This window comes from Babylonia areolata, chromosome 31 (genome assembly GCF_041734735.1).
Source record: "Babylonia areolata isolate BAREFJ2019XMU chromosome 31, ASM4173473v1, whole genome shotgun sequence".
Lineage (NCBI taxonomy): Eukaryota > Metazoa > Mollusca > Gastropoda > Neogastropoda > Buccinidae > Babylonia > Babylonia areolata.
In genome coordinates, this window is record NC_134906.1 from 30,739,803 (window position 1) to 30,756,899 (window position 17,097).

The following is a 17,097-nucleotide window of genomic DNA, read 5'->3' on the forward strand; positions in this document are numbered from 1 at the left end:
GACTAGGGGGCGTGACAAACTGAAAAAGAAACCAGTGTTTTTGACTAGGGGGCGTGACAAACTGAAAAAGAAAACAGTGTGTTACTGACTAGGGGGCGTGTTGACTAGGGGGCGTGACAAACTGAAAAAGAAAACAGGGTGTTACTGACTAGGGGGCGTGACAAACTGAAAAAGAAACCAGTGTTTTTGACTAGGGGGCGTGACAAACTGAAAAAGAAAACAGTGTGTTACTGACTAGGGGGCGTGTTGACTAGGGGGCGTGACAAACTGAAAAAGAAACCAGTGTTACTGACTAGGGGGCGTGACAAACTGAAAAAGAAAACAGTGTTACTGACTAGGGGGCGTGACAAACTGAAAAAGAAAACAGTGTTACTGACTAGGGGGCATGACAAACTGAAAAAGAAACCAGTGTTACTGACTAGGGGGCGTGACAAACTGAAAAAGAAACCAGTGTTACTGACTAGGGGGCGTGACAAACTGAAAAAGAAAACAGTGTTACTGACTAGGGGGCGTGACAAACTGAAAAAGAAACCAGTGTTACTGACTAGGGGGCGTGACAAACTGAAAAAGAAACCAGTGTTACTGACTAGGGGGCATGACAAACTGAAAAAGAAAACAGTGTTACTGACTAGGGGGCGTGACAAACTGAAAAAGAAAACAGTGTTACTGACTAGGGGGCGTGACAAACTGAAAAAGAAACCAGTGTTACTGACTAGGCAGCCTGCTTCTTGGAGGGCCGTTTGTCGGCAGGTTTGTCCAGGGTGTACACTTTCTCTGCAGCCAGTTTACGTGCCTGCTTGTACAGTGTCAACAGCTCTTTCCCTCTCTCCACCGACTGCTCTGCGTTACCTGAACACACACACACTTGTCATTTCCCTGTCTATTCCTCTCTCTGTGTGTCTGTCTGTCTGTCTATCTCAGTCTCTCTCTATATATATCTCTGTGTTTATCTACCTCTCTCTCCTTCACTCTCTCTGTTTCTCTCTAACCCTCTCTGTGTCTATCTCTATCTTTCCAATATTTCTCTCTCCATACCTCTCTATCTGTCTCTCCCTCACCCTCTATGCAGGCACATATACACACAGTGACAAATACACACACCCATACCTGTACACACAATAACTAACACACACACATGCATGAATGCACACACGTGCACACACACACACTCACTCACACAGAAACACACACCAACACAAATACAAACACACACACACACACACACACAGAAACACAAACACACACACACACTCACTCACACAGAAACACACACACACACATACAAACAAACACACACACACACACACACACACACACACACATGCACCCACATCCACACCTACACATACACACACAACACAACAACACACACACAGCCTGTACCTTCTGCACCAATGTACTTCTGCAGACATCGACAGGGTGTCTTGTTGTAACCAGGGCAGTAGAACCGTTCAGCTGCAACAAGAACAAAGCTCAAAATGAAGTGTGAGTGACACACGGCAACCACAATACAGCGCCAGGTTGTGCGAGGCCAACAGGACTGCTGCAGCTGTTCAGAAGAGGCAGGCCAGAAAGTCACGGGCAAACAAGCTCCCTGACAATGGTATACCTGTCTTTGTCTGCCCCAACTGTCAGCGAACATTTCGTGTGCAGATTGGACTATTCAGCCATCTGCGCATTCACAGATAGATTCATGAGCATCCTCCCCCCCACCCCACCACCACCTTCCCCCCATCCCCCAGCTGGATGACAACGATGGTCATCATCGATCTCGATGGACACACCACCACAATACAGTGACACACACAGACACACGGCAACCACAATACAGTGACACACAAAGACACACAGCAACCACAATACAGTGACACACAAAGACACACAGAGACACACAACAACCACAATACAGTGACACACACAGACACACAACAACCACAATACAGTGACACACAAAGACACACAGCAACCACAATACAGTGACACACAGACACACAGCAACCACAATACAGTGACACACAGTGACACACAAAGACACACAGCAACCACAATACAGTGACACACAGTGACACACAGCAACCACAATACAGTGACACACACAGACACACGGCAACCACAATACAGTGACACACAAAGACACACAACAACCACAATACAGTGACACACAGTGACACACAGAGACACACAACAACCACAATACAGTGACACACACAGACACACAGCAACCACAATACAGTGACACACAGTGACACACAGAGACACACAGCAACCACAATACAGTGACACACAGTGACACACAGAGACACACAACAACCACAATACAGTGACACACACAGACACACAGCAACCACAATACAGTGACACACAGAGACACACAGCAACCACAATACAGTGACACACAGTGACACACAGAGACACACAGCAACCACAATACAGTGACACACAGTGACACACAGAGACACACAGCAACCACAATACAGTGACACACAGTGACACACAGAGACACACAGCAACCACAATACAGTGACACACAGAGACACACAACAACCACAATACAGTGACACACAGAGACACACAGCAACCACAATACAGTGACACACAGTGACACACAGAGACACACAGCAACCACAATACAGTGACACACAGACACACAGCAACCACAATACAGTGACACACAGACACACAGCAACCACAATACAGTGACACACAGTGACACACAGAGACACACAGCAACCACAATACAGTGACACACAGTGACACACAGAGACACAGCAACCACAATACAGTGACACACAGACACACAGCAACCACAATACAGTGACACACAGTGACACACAAAGACACACAGCAACCACAATACAGTGACACACAGACACACAGCAACCACAATACAGTGACACACAGTGACACACAGAGACACACAGCAACCACAATACAGTGACACACAGAGACACACAGCAACCACAATACAGTGACACACAGACACACAGCAACCACAATACAGTGACACACAGACACACAGCAACCACAATACAGTGACACACAGAGACACACAGCAACCACAATACAGTGACACACAGTGACGCACAGAGACACACAGCAACCACAATACAGTGACACACAGTGACACACAGCAACCACAATACAGTGACACACAGTGACACACAGCAACCACAATACAGTGACACACAGACACACAGCAACCACAATACAGTGACACACAGTGACACACAGCAACCACAATACAGTGACACACAGACACACAACAGCAACCACAATACAGTGACACACAGACACACAGCAACCACAATACAGTGACACACAGAGACACACAGCAACCACAATACAGTGACACACAGAGACACAGCAACCACAATACAGTGACACACAGACACACAGCAACCACAATACAGTGACACACAGAGACACACAGCAACCACAATACAGTGACACACAGAGACACAGCAACCACAATACAGTGACACACAGAGACACACAGCAACCACAATACAGTGACACACAGTGACACACAGAGACACACAGCAACCACAATACAGTGACACACAGAGACACACAGCAACCACAATACAGTGACACACAGAGACACACAGCAACCACAATACAGTGACACACAGTGACACACAGAGACACACAGCAACCACAATACAGTGACACACAGTGACACACAGAGACACACAGCAACCACAATACAGTGACACACAGTGACACACAGAGACACACAGCAACCACAATACAGTGACACACAGAGACACACAGCAACCACAATACAGTGACACACAGAGACACACAGCAACCACAATACAGTGACACACAGTGACACACAGCAACCACAATACAGTGACACACAGTGACACACAGAGACACACAGCAACCACAATACAGTGACACACAGAGACACACAGCAACCACAATACAGAGACACACAGCAACCACAAATCACATGTGAGTGCGTGTTTTCTGACAGTCACTCCCGACAAGTCTGACAAGTCCTTCACCTTCACCACCTACACCTGTTCCTTGATGTCAGCTGGTCGTTGGGACACAATGAAGACGTCATCATCACCTACACCTGTTCCTTGACGTCAGCTGATGTCGTTGGGACACAATGAAGACGTCATCATCACCACCTACACCTGTTCCTTGATGTCAGCTGGTCGTTGGGACACAATGAAGACGTCATCACCACCTACACCTGTTCCTTGATGTCAGCTGGTCGTTGGGACACAATGAAGACGTCATCATCACCTACACCTGTTCCTTGACGTCAGCTGATGTCGTTGGGACACAATGAAGATGTCATCATCACCACCTACACCTGTTCCTTGATGTCAGCTGGTCGTTGGGACACAATGAAGACGTCATCATCATCACCTACACCTGTTCCTTGATGTCAGCTGGTCGTTGGGACACAATGAAGACGTCATCACCACCTACACCTGTTCCTTGATGTCAGCTGGTCGTTGGGACACAATGAAGACGTCATCACCACCTACACCTGTTCCTTGATGTCAGCTGGTCGTTGGGACACAATGAAGACGTCATCACCACCTACACCTGTTCCTTGATGTCAGCTGGTCGTTGGGACACAATGAAGACGTCATCACCACCTACACCTGTTCCTTGATGTCAGCTGGTCGTTGGGACACAATGAAGACGTCATCATCACCTACACCTGTTCCTTGATGTCAGCTGGTCGTTGGGACACAATGAAGACGTCATCATCACCTACACCTGTTCCCTGATGTCAGCTGATGTCGTTGGGACACAATGAAGACGTCATCATCATCACCTACACCTGTTCCTTGACGTCAGCTGATGTCGTTGGGACACAATGAAGATGTCATCATCATCACCTACACCTGTTCCTTGATGTCAGCTGATGTCGTTGGGATACAATGAAGACATCATCATCACCTACACTTGTCCCTTGATGTCAGCTGATGTCGTTGGGACACAATGAAGATGTCATCATCACCACCTACACCTGTTCCTTGACGTCAGCTGATGTTGGGATACAATGAAGACATCACCACCAGTCTTCTCCTGTCTCTGTCCTCCACCACTCTCTGGGATTCTGCCAGGTTCATGCCTGGCAAGTCTTGGATATTGTCTTCCCACCTCTTCCTCTGTCTTCCTCGTCTGTGGCTTCCTGTGTCCCCTGCAAGATGGTCTTTGTTGAGCAGGGAACCTGTCAGTACCACTTCGTTTTCTGTTTCTTGACGACTGTGAGGAAGCCATCATGAGGTCCTATTGCTTGCTGGATCTTGTTGCAGACCTCTTCGTTTGTCACATGATCTGTGTGTGGATGCCCAAGATCTTCCTGTACAACAAGTTCTGGCCCATGATAAAAGAAAGAAAACCTCACTGACCACATTACCACAAGGACACACATCAAGAACTGTTGTGTTTGCTGTATGTTGAAGGTCAAGGATCTGACAGTCTTCACATTATCACAAGGACACGCATCAAGAACTGTTGTGTTTGCTGTATGTTGAAGGTCAAAGATCCGACAGTCTTCACATTATCACAAGGACACGCATCAAGAACTGTTGTGTTTGCTGTATGTTGAAGGTCAAAGATCCGACAGTCTTCACATTATCACAAGGACATCGACAACTGTTGAGTTTGCTGTATGTTGAATTTCAAAGATCTGACAGTCTTCACATTATCACAAGGACATCAACAACTGTTGAGTTTGCTGTATGTTGAATGTCAAAGATCTGACAGTCTTCACATTACCACAAGGACATCGACAACTGTTGAGTTTGCTGTATGTTGAATGTCAAAGATCTGACAGTCTTCACATTACCACAAGGACATCGACAACTGTTGTGTTTGCTGTATGTTGAATGTCAAAGATCTGACAGTCTTCACATTATCACAAGGACATTGACAACTGTTGTGTTTGCTATATGTTGAATGTCAAAGATCTGACTGGATAAACTTCAGTGATACCTTGCATTTTTATTGTTTGACTTTGTTTGATCATGATGCTGATTTTTTTCTTTTAATAGCAAGTGTGTGTGTGTGTGTGTGTGTGTGTGTGGTGTGTGTGTGGTGTGTGTGTGTGTGTGTGTGTGTGTGTGTGTGTGTGTGTGTGTGGTGTGTGTGTGTGTGTGTGTGTGCATGCATGCATTCATGCATGCGCGCATGTGTGTGAGTGTGTGTGAGTGTGTTTGTGTGTGAGTGTATGTGTGTGTGTGTTTGTGTATGTGTGTGTGTGTGTTTGTGTATGTGTGTGTGTGTGTGTGTGTGTGCGCGTGTGTGTGTGTGTGTTCATTCTTTAGTTTAACTTCTTTTCACTGTAAGTGATAATTAGAAATATGTGTGTGTGTGTGTGTGTGTGTGTGTGTGTGTGTGTGTTTGTGTTTGTGTATGTATGTGAGTGTGTATGTGAGTGTGTGTGTGTGTGTGTATGTGAGTGTGTGTGTGTGTTTGTGTGTGAGGTTTGTGTGTGTGTGTGTGTTGGTATGTGCAGTGTGAATGAAGCCAGTGTCCAGCACACTGACCGTCCGGGTCATGCAGGCGGTCAGCTAGGTGGGCAGCGAAGGCCCTGGCTTCCTGCAGGTAGGCGTCCTTCTCCTCCCGGGACACCTGCACACCTGGCCGTGCCGGGCGGGGGCTCTCCAGGGACTGGCCTGCCACACGCCACCTGGCTGGTTACACCTTCTGTCACACCTTACTCTTGTCTTAGCTGTCTAACACTTTCACTTTGTTCACAGGTAAATCTGTTACACTTTCTGTCACACCTTACTCTTGTCTTAGCTGTCTAACACTTTCACTTAGTTCACAGGTAAATCTGTTACACTTTCTCTCACACCTTACTCTTGTCTTAGCTGTCTAACACTTTCACTTTGTTCACAGGTAAATCTGTTACACCTTCTGTCACACCTTACTCTTGTCTTAGCTGTCTAATACTTTCACTTAGTTCACAGGTAAATCTGTTACACCTTCTGTCACACCTTACTCTTGTCTTAGCTGTCTAACACTTTCACTTAGTTCACAGGTAAATCTGTTACACTTTCTCTCACACCTTACTCTTGTCTTAGCTAACACTTTCACTTAGTTCACAGGTAATCTGTTACACTTTCTCTCACACCTTACTCTTGTCTTAGCTGTCTAATACTTTCACTTAGTTCACAGGTAAATCTGTTACACTTTCTATCAGCAGCTTCCTATTGTCCTAGCCACCTCAACACTTTCACTTAGTCCACTGACTTTTTTTTCCTCTTCATCTGTTACTGTTTCTTTTAACATGACACTCACGTCTTAGCTGCTTAACACTTGAAGCTAGTTCAGATGTTCCTTTTCCTCCTAATGTTAGTTTTTGTTAGCATAATGTTCATGTCTTCGCTGCCTAACACTACAACCTAGTTCATTTATTTTTCCTCATAACTCTCTCATAAAATAGCGTTGCTGGTTTGTTGTGCATTTTCTTCTGTTGTCGTTTTTCGGGGAGGGGGGGACGAAGTGTGGGTGTGGGGGGTGTGGGGTGTGTGGGGGGAAAGTGTGTGAACTAGACATTGTTGCATACTTTCATCAGTGCAGTCACTGATAAGGTGAATCTCAACTGTGACATAATAAAACATCAACACAATCAACATTTTTTTTCCTATTTCTATTCCCAATTTGGTGTCGACAGATAAAGTACTTACAGAGAATATGAATTTATCAAAGTTTATCACAATCACCCACCCACCCACACACCCACACACCCCCATGGACACACACACACATGGACAAACAGGCAGTTATCACACAGACCTGGGTTGGGTGCAGACACACACTGAGCCACACAGTGACTTACAGCAGGCATTGCACAGGGTGAGAAGTTTGCCATTGGCAGGGTTCAGCTTCTGCCGAGGGATGGGCATGTGACGACTGCGTTTGCCCCTTGACCCCCCCTTGGACAGCAGGGGGTTACACACGTAGGGCGACTGGCAAAGGTCACAGGTGAAAGGTTGGCCTGCACACAGCAACCACAACACACTGACACACAGCAACCACAACACAGTGATACAGCAACCACAACACACTGACACACAGCAACCACAACACACTGACACACAGCAACCACAACACAGTGACACACAGCAACCACAACACACTGACACACAGCAACCACAACACAGTGATACAGCAACCACAACACAGTGACACACAGCAACCACAACACAGTGATACAGCAACCACAACACACTGACACACAGCAACCACAACACAGTGACACACAGCAACCACAACACAGTGATACAGCAACCACAACACAGTGACACACAGCAACCACAACACAGTGATACAGCAACCACAACACAGTGACACACAGCAACCACAACACAGTGACACACAGCAACCACAACACAGTGACACACAGCAACCACAACACAGTGATACAGCAACCACAACACACTGACACACAGCAACCACAACACAGTGATACAGCAACCACAACACAGTGATACAGCAACCACAACACACTGACACACAGCAACCACAACACACTGACACACAGCAACCACAACACAGTGATACAGCAACCACAACACAGTGATACAGCAACCACAACACAGTGACACACAGCAACCACAACACACTGACACACAGCAACCACAAAACAGTGACACACAGCAACCACAACACAGTGATACAGCAACCACAACACACTGACACACAGCAACCACAACACAGTGATACAGCAACCACAACACAGTGACACACAGCAACCACAACACAGTGACACACAGCAACCACAACACAGTGATACAGCAACCACAACACACTGACACACAGCAACCACAACACAGTGACACACAGCAACCACAACACAGTGATACAGCAACCACAACACAGTGATACAGCAACCACAACACAGTGACACACAGCAACCACAACACAGTGATACAGCAACCACAACACACTGACACACAGCAACCACAACACAGTGATACAGCAACCACAATGCATTGGGCTGTGACAATATTCACCATTGAGTCAAACGCCGCAAAGATACAAGAGCGGACAATATTCACCACTGGGTGAAACATCAGACAGACAAAAGAGCGGACAATATTCACCACTGGGTGAAACATCAGACAGACAAAAGAGCGGACAATATTCACCACTGGGTGAAACATCAGACAGACAAAAAGTGGACAATATTCACCACTGGGTGAAACATCAGACAGACAAAAGAGCGGACAATATTCACCACTGGGTGAAACATCAGACAGACAAAAGAGTGGACAATATTCACCACTGGGTGAAACATCAGACAGACAAAAGAGCCAACAATATTCACCACTGGGTGAAACATCAGACAGACAAAAAGTGGACAATATTCACCACTGGGTGAAACATCAGACAGACAAAAAGTGGACAATATTCACCACTGGGTGAAACATCAGACAGACAAAAAGTGGACAATATTCACCACTGGGTGAAACATCAGACAGACAAAAGAGCGGACAATATTCACCACTGGGTGAAACATCAGACAGACAAAAGAGCGGACAATATTCACCACTGGGTGAAACATCAGACAGACAAAAAGTGGACAATATTCACCACTGGGTGAAACATCAGACAGACAAAAGAGTGGACAATATTCACCACTGGACAAGACATCAGACAGACAAAAGAGCGGACAATATTCACCACTGGACAAGACATCAGACAGACAAAAGAGCCGACAATATTCACCACTGGACAAGACATCAGACACAAGAGCGGACAATATTCACCACTGGGTGAAACATCAGACAAAAGAGTGGACAATATTCACCACTGGGTGAAACATCAGACAGACACAAGAGCAGACAATATTCACCACTGGGTGAAACATCAGACAGACAAAAGAGCGGACAATATTCACCACTGGACAAGACATCAGACAGACAAAAGAGCCGACAATATTCACCACTGGACAAGACATCAGACAGACAAAAGAGCCGACAATATTCACCACTGGACAAGACATCAGACAAAAGAGCGGACAATATTCACCACTGGACAAGACATCAGACAGACAAAAGAGCCAACAATATTCACCACTGGACAAGACATCAGACAGACAAAAGAGCGGACAATATTCACCACTGGACAAGACATCAGACAGACAAAAGAGCCAACAATATTCACCACTGGACAAGACATCAGACAAAAGAGCGGACAATATTCACCACTGGACAAGACATCAGACAGACAAAAGAGCGGACAATATTCACCACTGGACAAGACATCAGACAGACAAAAGAGCGGACAATATTCACCACTGGACAAGACATCAGACAAAAGAGCGGACAATATTCACCACTGGACAAGACATCAGACAGACAAAAGAGCCAACAATATTCACCACTGGACAAGATATCAGACAAAAGAGCGGACAATATTCACCACTGGACAAGACATCAGACAGACAAAAGAGCGGACAATATTCACCACTGGACAAGACATCAGACAGACAAAAGAGCGGACAATATTCATCACTGGATAAAAAAACAAACTGAAACATACAAGAGATGGGACAATATTTACCACTGGGTAAAACATCAACTTCATCAAGAAGATACTGAAATGTGATTTTTTAACTCACTCGGGACAAATAGTTATCTCCCTTACTTTTCCCTTCAGATGACCAATTTGTTTGGATTAGGAAAAAAAATCACAAAAATACAAAACAAAGTAACTCAGTGAAACTCGCTGTACCTGACCCACTGACCCCTCTCCTCACGTCATGTGTACGCCCACCCCCCTTCCTCTTCACTGCCCTCAGAAGCTGAGTCACTATCAGTATCTTCTTGCTGGTAGCTTTCTTCACTGCAGATACTTTAATCAGTCTTCCTCATCCTCGTCGATGTCGAAACCTTCAGATCAAAGCATTTCAATCACTTCAGCAGCAGTAAAAGGAGGAGTTTGTATTATACTCCATGTTTGGTGTTAAATATACTTACCATGTCAAACTGATGCAAACTAGGCCTATTGGTTTGCTCTGCTTGGCCAAATTTCGCGCGGCTAACAGTGAAAAGACGGGCCCACCCGCTCTCAGCCAATCAAACGCCTCTAAAAACTATAAGCGCTTAATCATTCCGTGGCCATGAACAAAAATGCCCCATGAGAACCACGGGGGAGACGCGGGGACGGACGGGCGGGCATTCGAGTTTGACATGGTAAGTATATTTAACACCAAACATGGAGTATAATACAAACTCCTCCTTTTGGTGTCATATACTGTACCATGTCAAACTGATGCAGAATTTAAAGCAAATGGAGGAGGGCAACGCCTACTGGTTCATATGGGGAGCCCTTGTAACTGAGACGGCAGTGTTAGCCGCGACAAAGGAAATCCCCTTGGAACCGTCAGCCCTGGTCATACGGAAATTCCTGAGGTAGAAGTTGATGAAGGGATTCTCAGACTGCCAGAAGGCTGCCTCCAAGACATGCTGCGTTGGCACTGAGTGCTGGAAAGCAGCCGAAGTAGCTATGGCCCGCACTTCGTGTGCTCTGGGATGAAGACAGCTGATATCCCTGTGTGCATGAGAGTAGGCTCTACGAATGACTTGGGAAACCTGGCGGGAAATGGTGCCTGCAGCAATGTCTTTCTTGTAATTCTCATTGAGGGAGATGAGCAGACACCTCTGAGAAGAACGCCTATGGCGAGACCTATCCCAATAATATTTGAGACACCGAACAGGACAGGTGCCTATCCTCATCATCTTGGGCAAGAATATCAGACAAAGGTCTGACTCTCAGAGAGGGGGAAGGAACCTCAGGGTCTTGGTTCTTAGCCAGAAACTCTGGAAGGAAACGAATAGTGATGGAACCATCTCTGTGGAAGGCCAGATCTTGTGGCATTCCACTAAGCCCATGCAGCTCACTTCTATGACTGCCTGTGGCCAGCCACAGAAGGAAAGTGGTCTTGAGGGTGAGGATGTCAAAAGGAATAGTCCCCAATGGTAGGAAGGGCTGTTTTCGAATGAAATCCAGCACCAGGAACAAGTCCCAGAGGGGCACTCTTTTGGGGTCTCTAGCTTCCTTCAGAGGGGCACCCCTAGCCACCTCTCTGAGCAGGCAATCCGCTTCCAAGGCGGAACCACCTAGCTGTTTGCAATGTGGTACGGAAGGCAGACCTGTACCCTCGCCCAGAACTAGCAGACAGGATGAACCGAGGAGCAGAGAGCCAGAAAGTTGGCCAGCTGCATGCTCGTAAGGTTCGTAGGGGTAATGCCCTGAGCTGTACACCACCGCAACCATTTCTTCCAGCGAAAGTCATACAAAGTCTCCGTTCCCTGCCTCCTTGCTCTGGTGACTATGGAGAGGAGGTCAGAGGAGGCACACCCCTGGGTCAGCACAGCCGACACAGAGGCCGACCGAGGGGTCGAGGACTTCAATGGTGATGCTGACAGTTCCGACCGCACAGCAGCCATGCGTGCTGGTGGAGCAGTTGAGGATTGGAATGCGGAGTGCCCGAGCGAGGCTGCCTCAGCAGATGAGATTTGGTTTCAAGTTCCAGGGGTGGGAACATGTGTCAGGGACTGAAGGTCCGGAAACCAGGTCTGGACTGGCCATTTCGGCGCAATGAGGATCAGCTGCGGGTGTTCCAATCTGTCTTTCCGTATCACCTTGGACAGAATTGGAAAGGGAGGAAACGCGGAGGCAATCAGACTGCTCCAATCTAGAGAGAGAGCATCCACTGCCCACGCTTCTGGGTCGGCAACCGAAGAGACGGAAGTGGGAAGTCTCTTGTTGAACAAGGTCCACCATCGGCCGAAACCACTGTTCCCAAACCCCCTGAAGGCTGTCCTTGTCCAGGGTGCACTCTATGCGTATGTCACTCTTGGACCTGCTAGGAGCATCTGCCAAGAAGTTGGTTTTTCCTGCTCAGTGTCTCGCTGAAAGTGCAATGCCCTTGCTGTGGCACCAACGGAGGAGAGCCTCCGTCCGCATGGAGAGGTCTGCCGAGTGCGCTCCCCCCATTTGTTCACATAACATGCGACCGTCGTCTTGTCCGTGAACAAGCGGATGGTCTTGCCAGTGGCCTCCGCCATGAAGTGCAGGAGAGTCCTGCGAACTGCCTCCAGTTCTAGAAAATTGATGTGGCATAGGCGCTCCTCCGGGGACCAAGTCCCTGCTGCATAGAGTGAGTCCATGTGGGCTCCCCAGCCCAGGGAGGAGGCGTCTGTGAAGAGTGCCACCTGAAGAGTAGGTGGGGCTAAGGGCACCCCCTGTGTCCGAAGGGGGGTGATTAACCACTCTGATGTCACCTCGAGGAACCACTCGCCCAGACATATCTGGGTATCCCATGGCTGAGTGCTCTGGGACCGGCGTAACCTCAGTGCCCTCTGGAGAGGGTGCTTGAGAACCCTGTCCAGGGGAATGAGAGGTGCCGTGGACTCCATCATGCCCAAGAGGGAAGAAAGTGTCTGCGCTGTATCTTGGGAGGAGTGGCGCCAGTGGCTGAGGAGGCCTGCCAGACGGTCCCAGTGATCTGGCGCCAGAGAGACTATCATAGACCGCGTGTCGAATCTCATCCCTAAGAAGTCGAAGGACTGACGTGGGGACAGATCGCATATCTGCTGGTCCATGAGGAAGCCCAGTTGGGAGCAAAGGTCTAGAAGTCTGGCCGTATGACTCAGGCACAGGGCCTGCGACTGGGCCAGGATAAGCAAGTCGTCCAGGTACACACAGAGACAAATGGATTCCGAGCGGACGATGGACACCAATTCCCGCAGCACCTTGGTAGACAGGAAAGGGGCAAGGGACAGACCAAATGGGAGGGCCGGGAACTGGAACCCCTTGTCCCTCCACACGAACCTCAGGTACCGATGGGATGCCGAATGGATGAGTATATGAAAATAAGCATCTTCCAGATCGATAGAGGTAGGCCAATCACCTTGTTGGATGGTCTCCCGAATCTGTGCCTGTGTGTCCCTCTTGAATTTGATTTTGGGGAGGAATTTGTTGAGGGGGGACAAGTCCAAAACTGGTCTCCACCCTCCCGAGACCTTTGGAATCACCAAAAACCAGCCGTAAAAACCGGGGCCCGGGTCCGAGAGTTGAGATATAGCCCCATGAGGAGTGTTTGCGATATCTCTTTTTCTAGGACGCTCTCCTGCTCCGTCGAGCTGGGCACCTAAGGAGGAGGAGTGGATCTTAGAGGGGGGAGGTCCTCCACCCAAGACAGCATGTACCCCGACTCTAGCACCGACATAATCCCGTCGTTGAGTCCCCGAGCACACCACTGATGTGCATGCCGGGACAAGTTTCCTACTTGGAGGGGCTGAACGACTGGCGGTGCTGAATCGGGGCCCAGTCATTGGGGGTGCTGCCTTCTGGCCTTGGGCATGGCCGGTCGGCTTGGACGGACATAAGGTGGTTTATTCCTCTGCCCCTGATTCAGCACACGCTGCCTTGACAGGCGGCGTGGTATATGGAGGGGCCCTGGTGGCTGGTCTCTTCAATGGCATAGAACCCTGGAGCCCATGAGAGGTGTGGGCCAAATATGAGGCCACCTCCCTGTTTGTCTCTGCCCTGTGGCTGACAAAATGGGGCGGGAACTGGCCGAAGAGGGAGTGCTGCTGTGCTGGGATGGACCGCAGGGCAGCCCTCTCCTCCACAGGAATGTTAGAGAGGCTGAAAATGGCATCACGCCGCGCTAGCACAGTACTGAAGTGAAGGCTGGTAGCTGTGTCTGCAGCTGCCGTGGGACCAGATGCTACCCTATTGCCAAAAGCGTGTAACCTCTGGTCGGTGAAGAGGCCCGGCGGGACTGAGGAAGGAGACCCCTTGTCCTGATTAACCGGACACTGTTCCCACAGCTCATTGGCCCTGTGAAGGAACATGTCGAAGGTGTACGCCGTGGAAACCTCGAGGGGGCAGCGGCGGGCCAATTTGTCCCACTCTGCTAACGTTTTAAAGTATAGGTTAGCTGAAGTGGGGAAGGTGGTGCGCTGTGAGACCAACATCCTGTCCTGTGCGGAGGGCTCTGCTCCGCTGTAGGCAGGGTGGTCCTGTGTGTACCAGGACCACACCCCTCCCTTGGAGGAATCTTAAAGAAACTTTCCCGGGGAAAAGGCGCCCGGGGCAGAGAGGGACTCCCTGCCTGGAGGAGGGATGGAAGCAGCACCCCTGACAGTGCGGGCTGGCTTATTAAGCCATACCTGCACCATTTCTGGCACTCTGAGTTGCCTTGTGGTTCTGGAGTTAGAGTCACATGGCGCAAGGAGGGTCAAGGGTAACAAAGTAGCCTGAGGGACTGATTCGGCACACGTGACCCTATTGGGGAGGGTCAGTTGGAGCTCGGCAAAGTCCGAGTTTGGTTCAGGCTGGTCCCTAGGGAGGCATGGGCTCAATCTGTCCCCCCTGGGATGTGGGCGAAGAGTGCTCATCTGCTTGTTCGTCCTCATCCGAAGACAGGGGCTCCCACTCTTGTTCGCAGTCCATCCCCTGCTGGGTGCCATCCCAAGTGGATGTACCCACTGGGGCGTCCTGTGAGCTGTGGTCAGCCCAGCGGGATGAGCTGGGACGATCCCGAGCCGGGACCATGGCCGCCACTGTTATGTCCTTGACACCTGAAGCGGGTGGGGAGCGTGTGGACTGTAGGTCCAACCATGCTTGGGATGGTGGTGCCACACCTTTTCAGAGAGGGCCTCCCTGGATGCAAGAGTGACCCACGAGTGCTGTGTGGGGACAAACACCCACTCATCTCACTGTAGGACCGAGGGCTGGGCAGGTGGGGACTGCCGGCTCCGCCGGGCCGAGTAGGGCCCCTGAGCAACCGTCGGTCCTGACAAGGAGGCCGTTGTGACCGTGGAGGTCACCTGTGGGTTGACAGAGGCCCGATTTGTGGACAGAGTGGCAATATTGGTCGAGGAGCTCGACCTGACCGACAAGAAGTCGATCCCACTTGTCGGGGCTGTGTGTGTCACCCTGTGAGATGTGCTGGGTTGGGTCCGGTGGGGAGCGGACAAGGGGCTGGCCCTTGGTGCTCCCGGCAACCCAGTGTGCACCCTAGGTGCACCCCAGTACGGGTAGAATGGGGGTAACCACCCGTGGGCACCAGCCATACTGTGACCCGAGCCCCAAGGGTCACTGGTGCGTTGACCTCCATGAAGGGAACAACCTGGCCAAGTCGGAGGGAGGTCAGGTCCGACTTGGGTGTCAGTCCCGCCCGAAGACGAGCGGGCTGACTGCCCGGAACCGCCTGACACGCACGGGCCTCCCCCAGCAGGGGAGACCGGCCGGATAGCGGGAAGACCTGCAGAGCAGGTTGCCACGCGCCCCGAATCCCCTCCCGTGGGGAGACTGGGGTGGCTTGGCCCGGGGTGGGCAAAGTAGAGATCCCCCCCCGGAACCAAATTTTTCTCCCCCCCCAAAAGGAGGTGGGGGAGGGGGGTCGACAGAGAAGGGAGGAGGGGGAACAACAATGGGGCACGTGAGGGCCGTCTCCGAGTGGGGACCCGGGTAATGGCCGGGCGCGGCCTCCCCTCGGGAGTCCGCGCCTAGCTGCGAGTCCCCACAGCACGGAGATGACTTGCCATTCACCCTTCTCCCTGCCTCGCGCTGGGACACCTCGGGAGGCGACGCTCGTACCTCTTTCCCCCCGGTCCCCTTCATGACCGTTTTACTGGTACGAACGTCGTCTCCGCGATCAGCGTCTAACGACGCATCGCCACGGTCCGTATCGGGAGGAATCATGAGCTCCGGGCCTGGGAGAGTCTCTTACCGAGTCTCAATCCCAGCATCATGATTCCCTGCCTTCGTGGTATGGCACACGAGGCATGGAACCCGCGCTTAGGCACCCAGCGAAAATCTGACCCCCAACAGAGAAAGGAAAGACAGGATCGACTTAGAGGCAGAAAAAATCGAACGAATCGAGGGTGCCGAGTCGAATCGAGTACACAGAATGTAAGAATACAATAAACACAAGCCGCATGCAACAAAATAAGGCCAAAAGGATACGCTGAATAGCCGAAAAAAGCGTAAGACGAGACAGAGCGTAAACCTGACAAGATGGCGTGGACAGCCTTGGCCAAAGGAATGATTAAGCGCTTATAGTTTTTAGAGGCGTTTGATTGGCTG

The 17,097-nt window shown here is 49.8% G+C and overlaps 1 protein-coding gene across 1 annotated transcript in view; it reads right to left on the reverse strand.

The window, feature by feature from the left end:
* LOC143276080 (uncharacterized) overlaps positions 1-7,972 on the reverse strand; it is a 51,020-nt gene extending 43,048 nt beyond the window's left edge. The window contains exons 1-4 of the mRNA XM_076580468.1: positions 7,826-7,972; positions 6,528-6,656; positions 1,384-1,455; positions 714-849 (exon numbers count right to left, since the gene is read on the reverse strand). Of these exons, the coding sequence (XP_076436583.1) occupies positions 714-849; positions 1,384-1,455; positions 6,528-6,656; positions 7,826-7,892 (404 nt within the window). The 5' untranslated portion in view covers positions 7,893-7,972. The remainder of the gene's footprint in view (positions 1-713; positions 850-1,383; positions 1,456-6,527; positions 6,657-7,825) is intronic.
* Between the last annotated feature and the right edge of the window lie 9,125 nt (positions 7,973-17,097).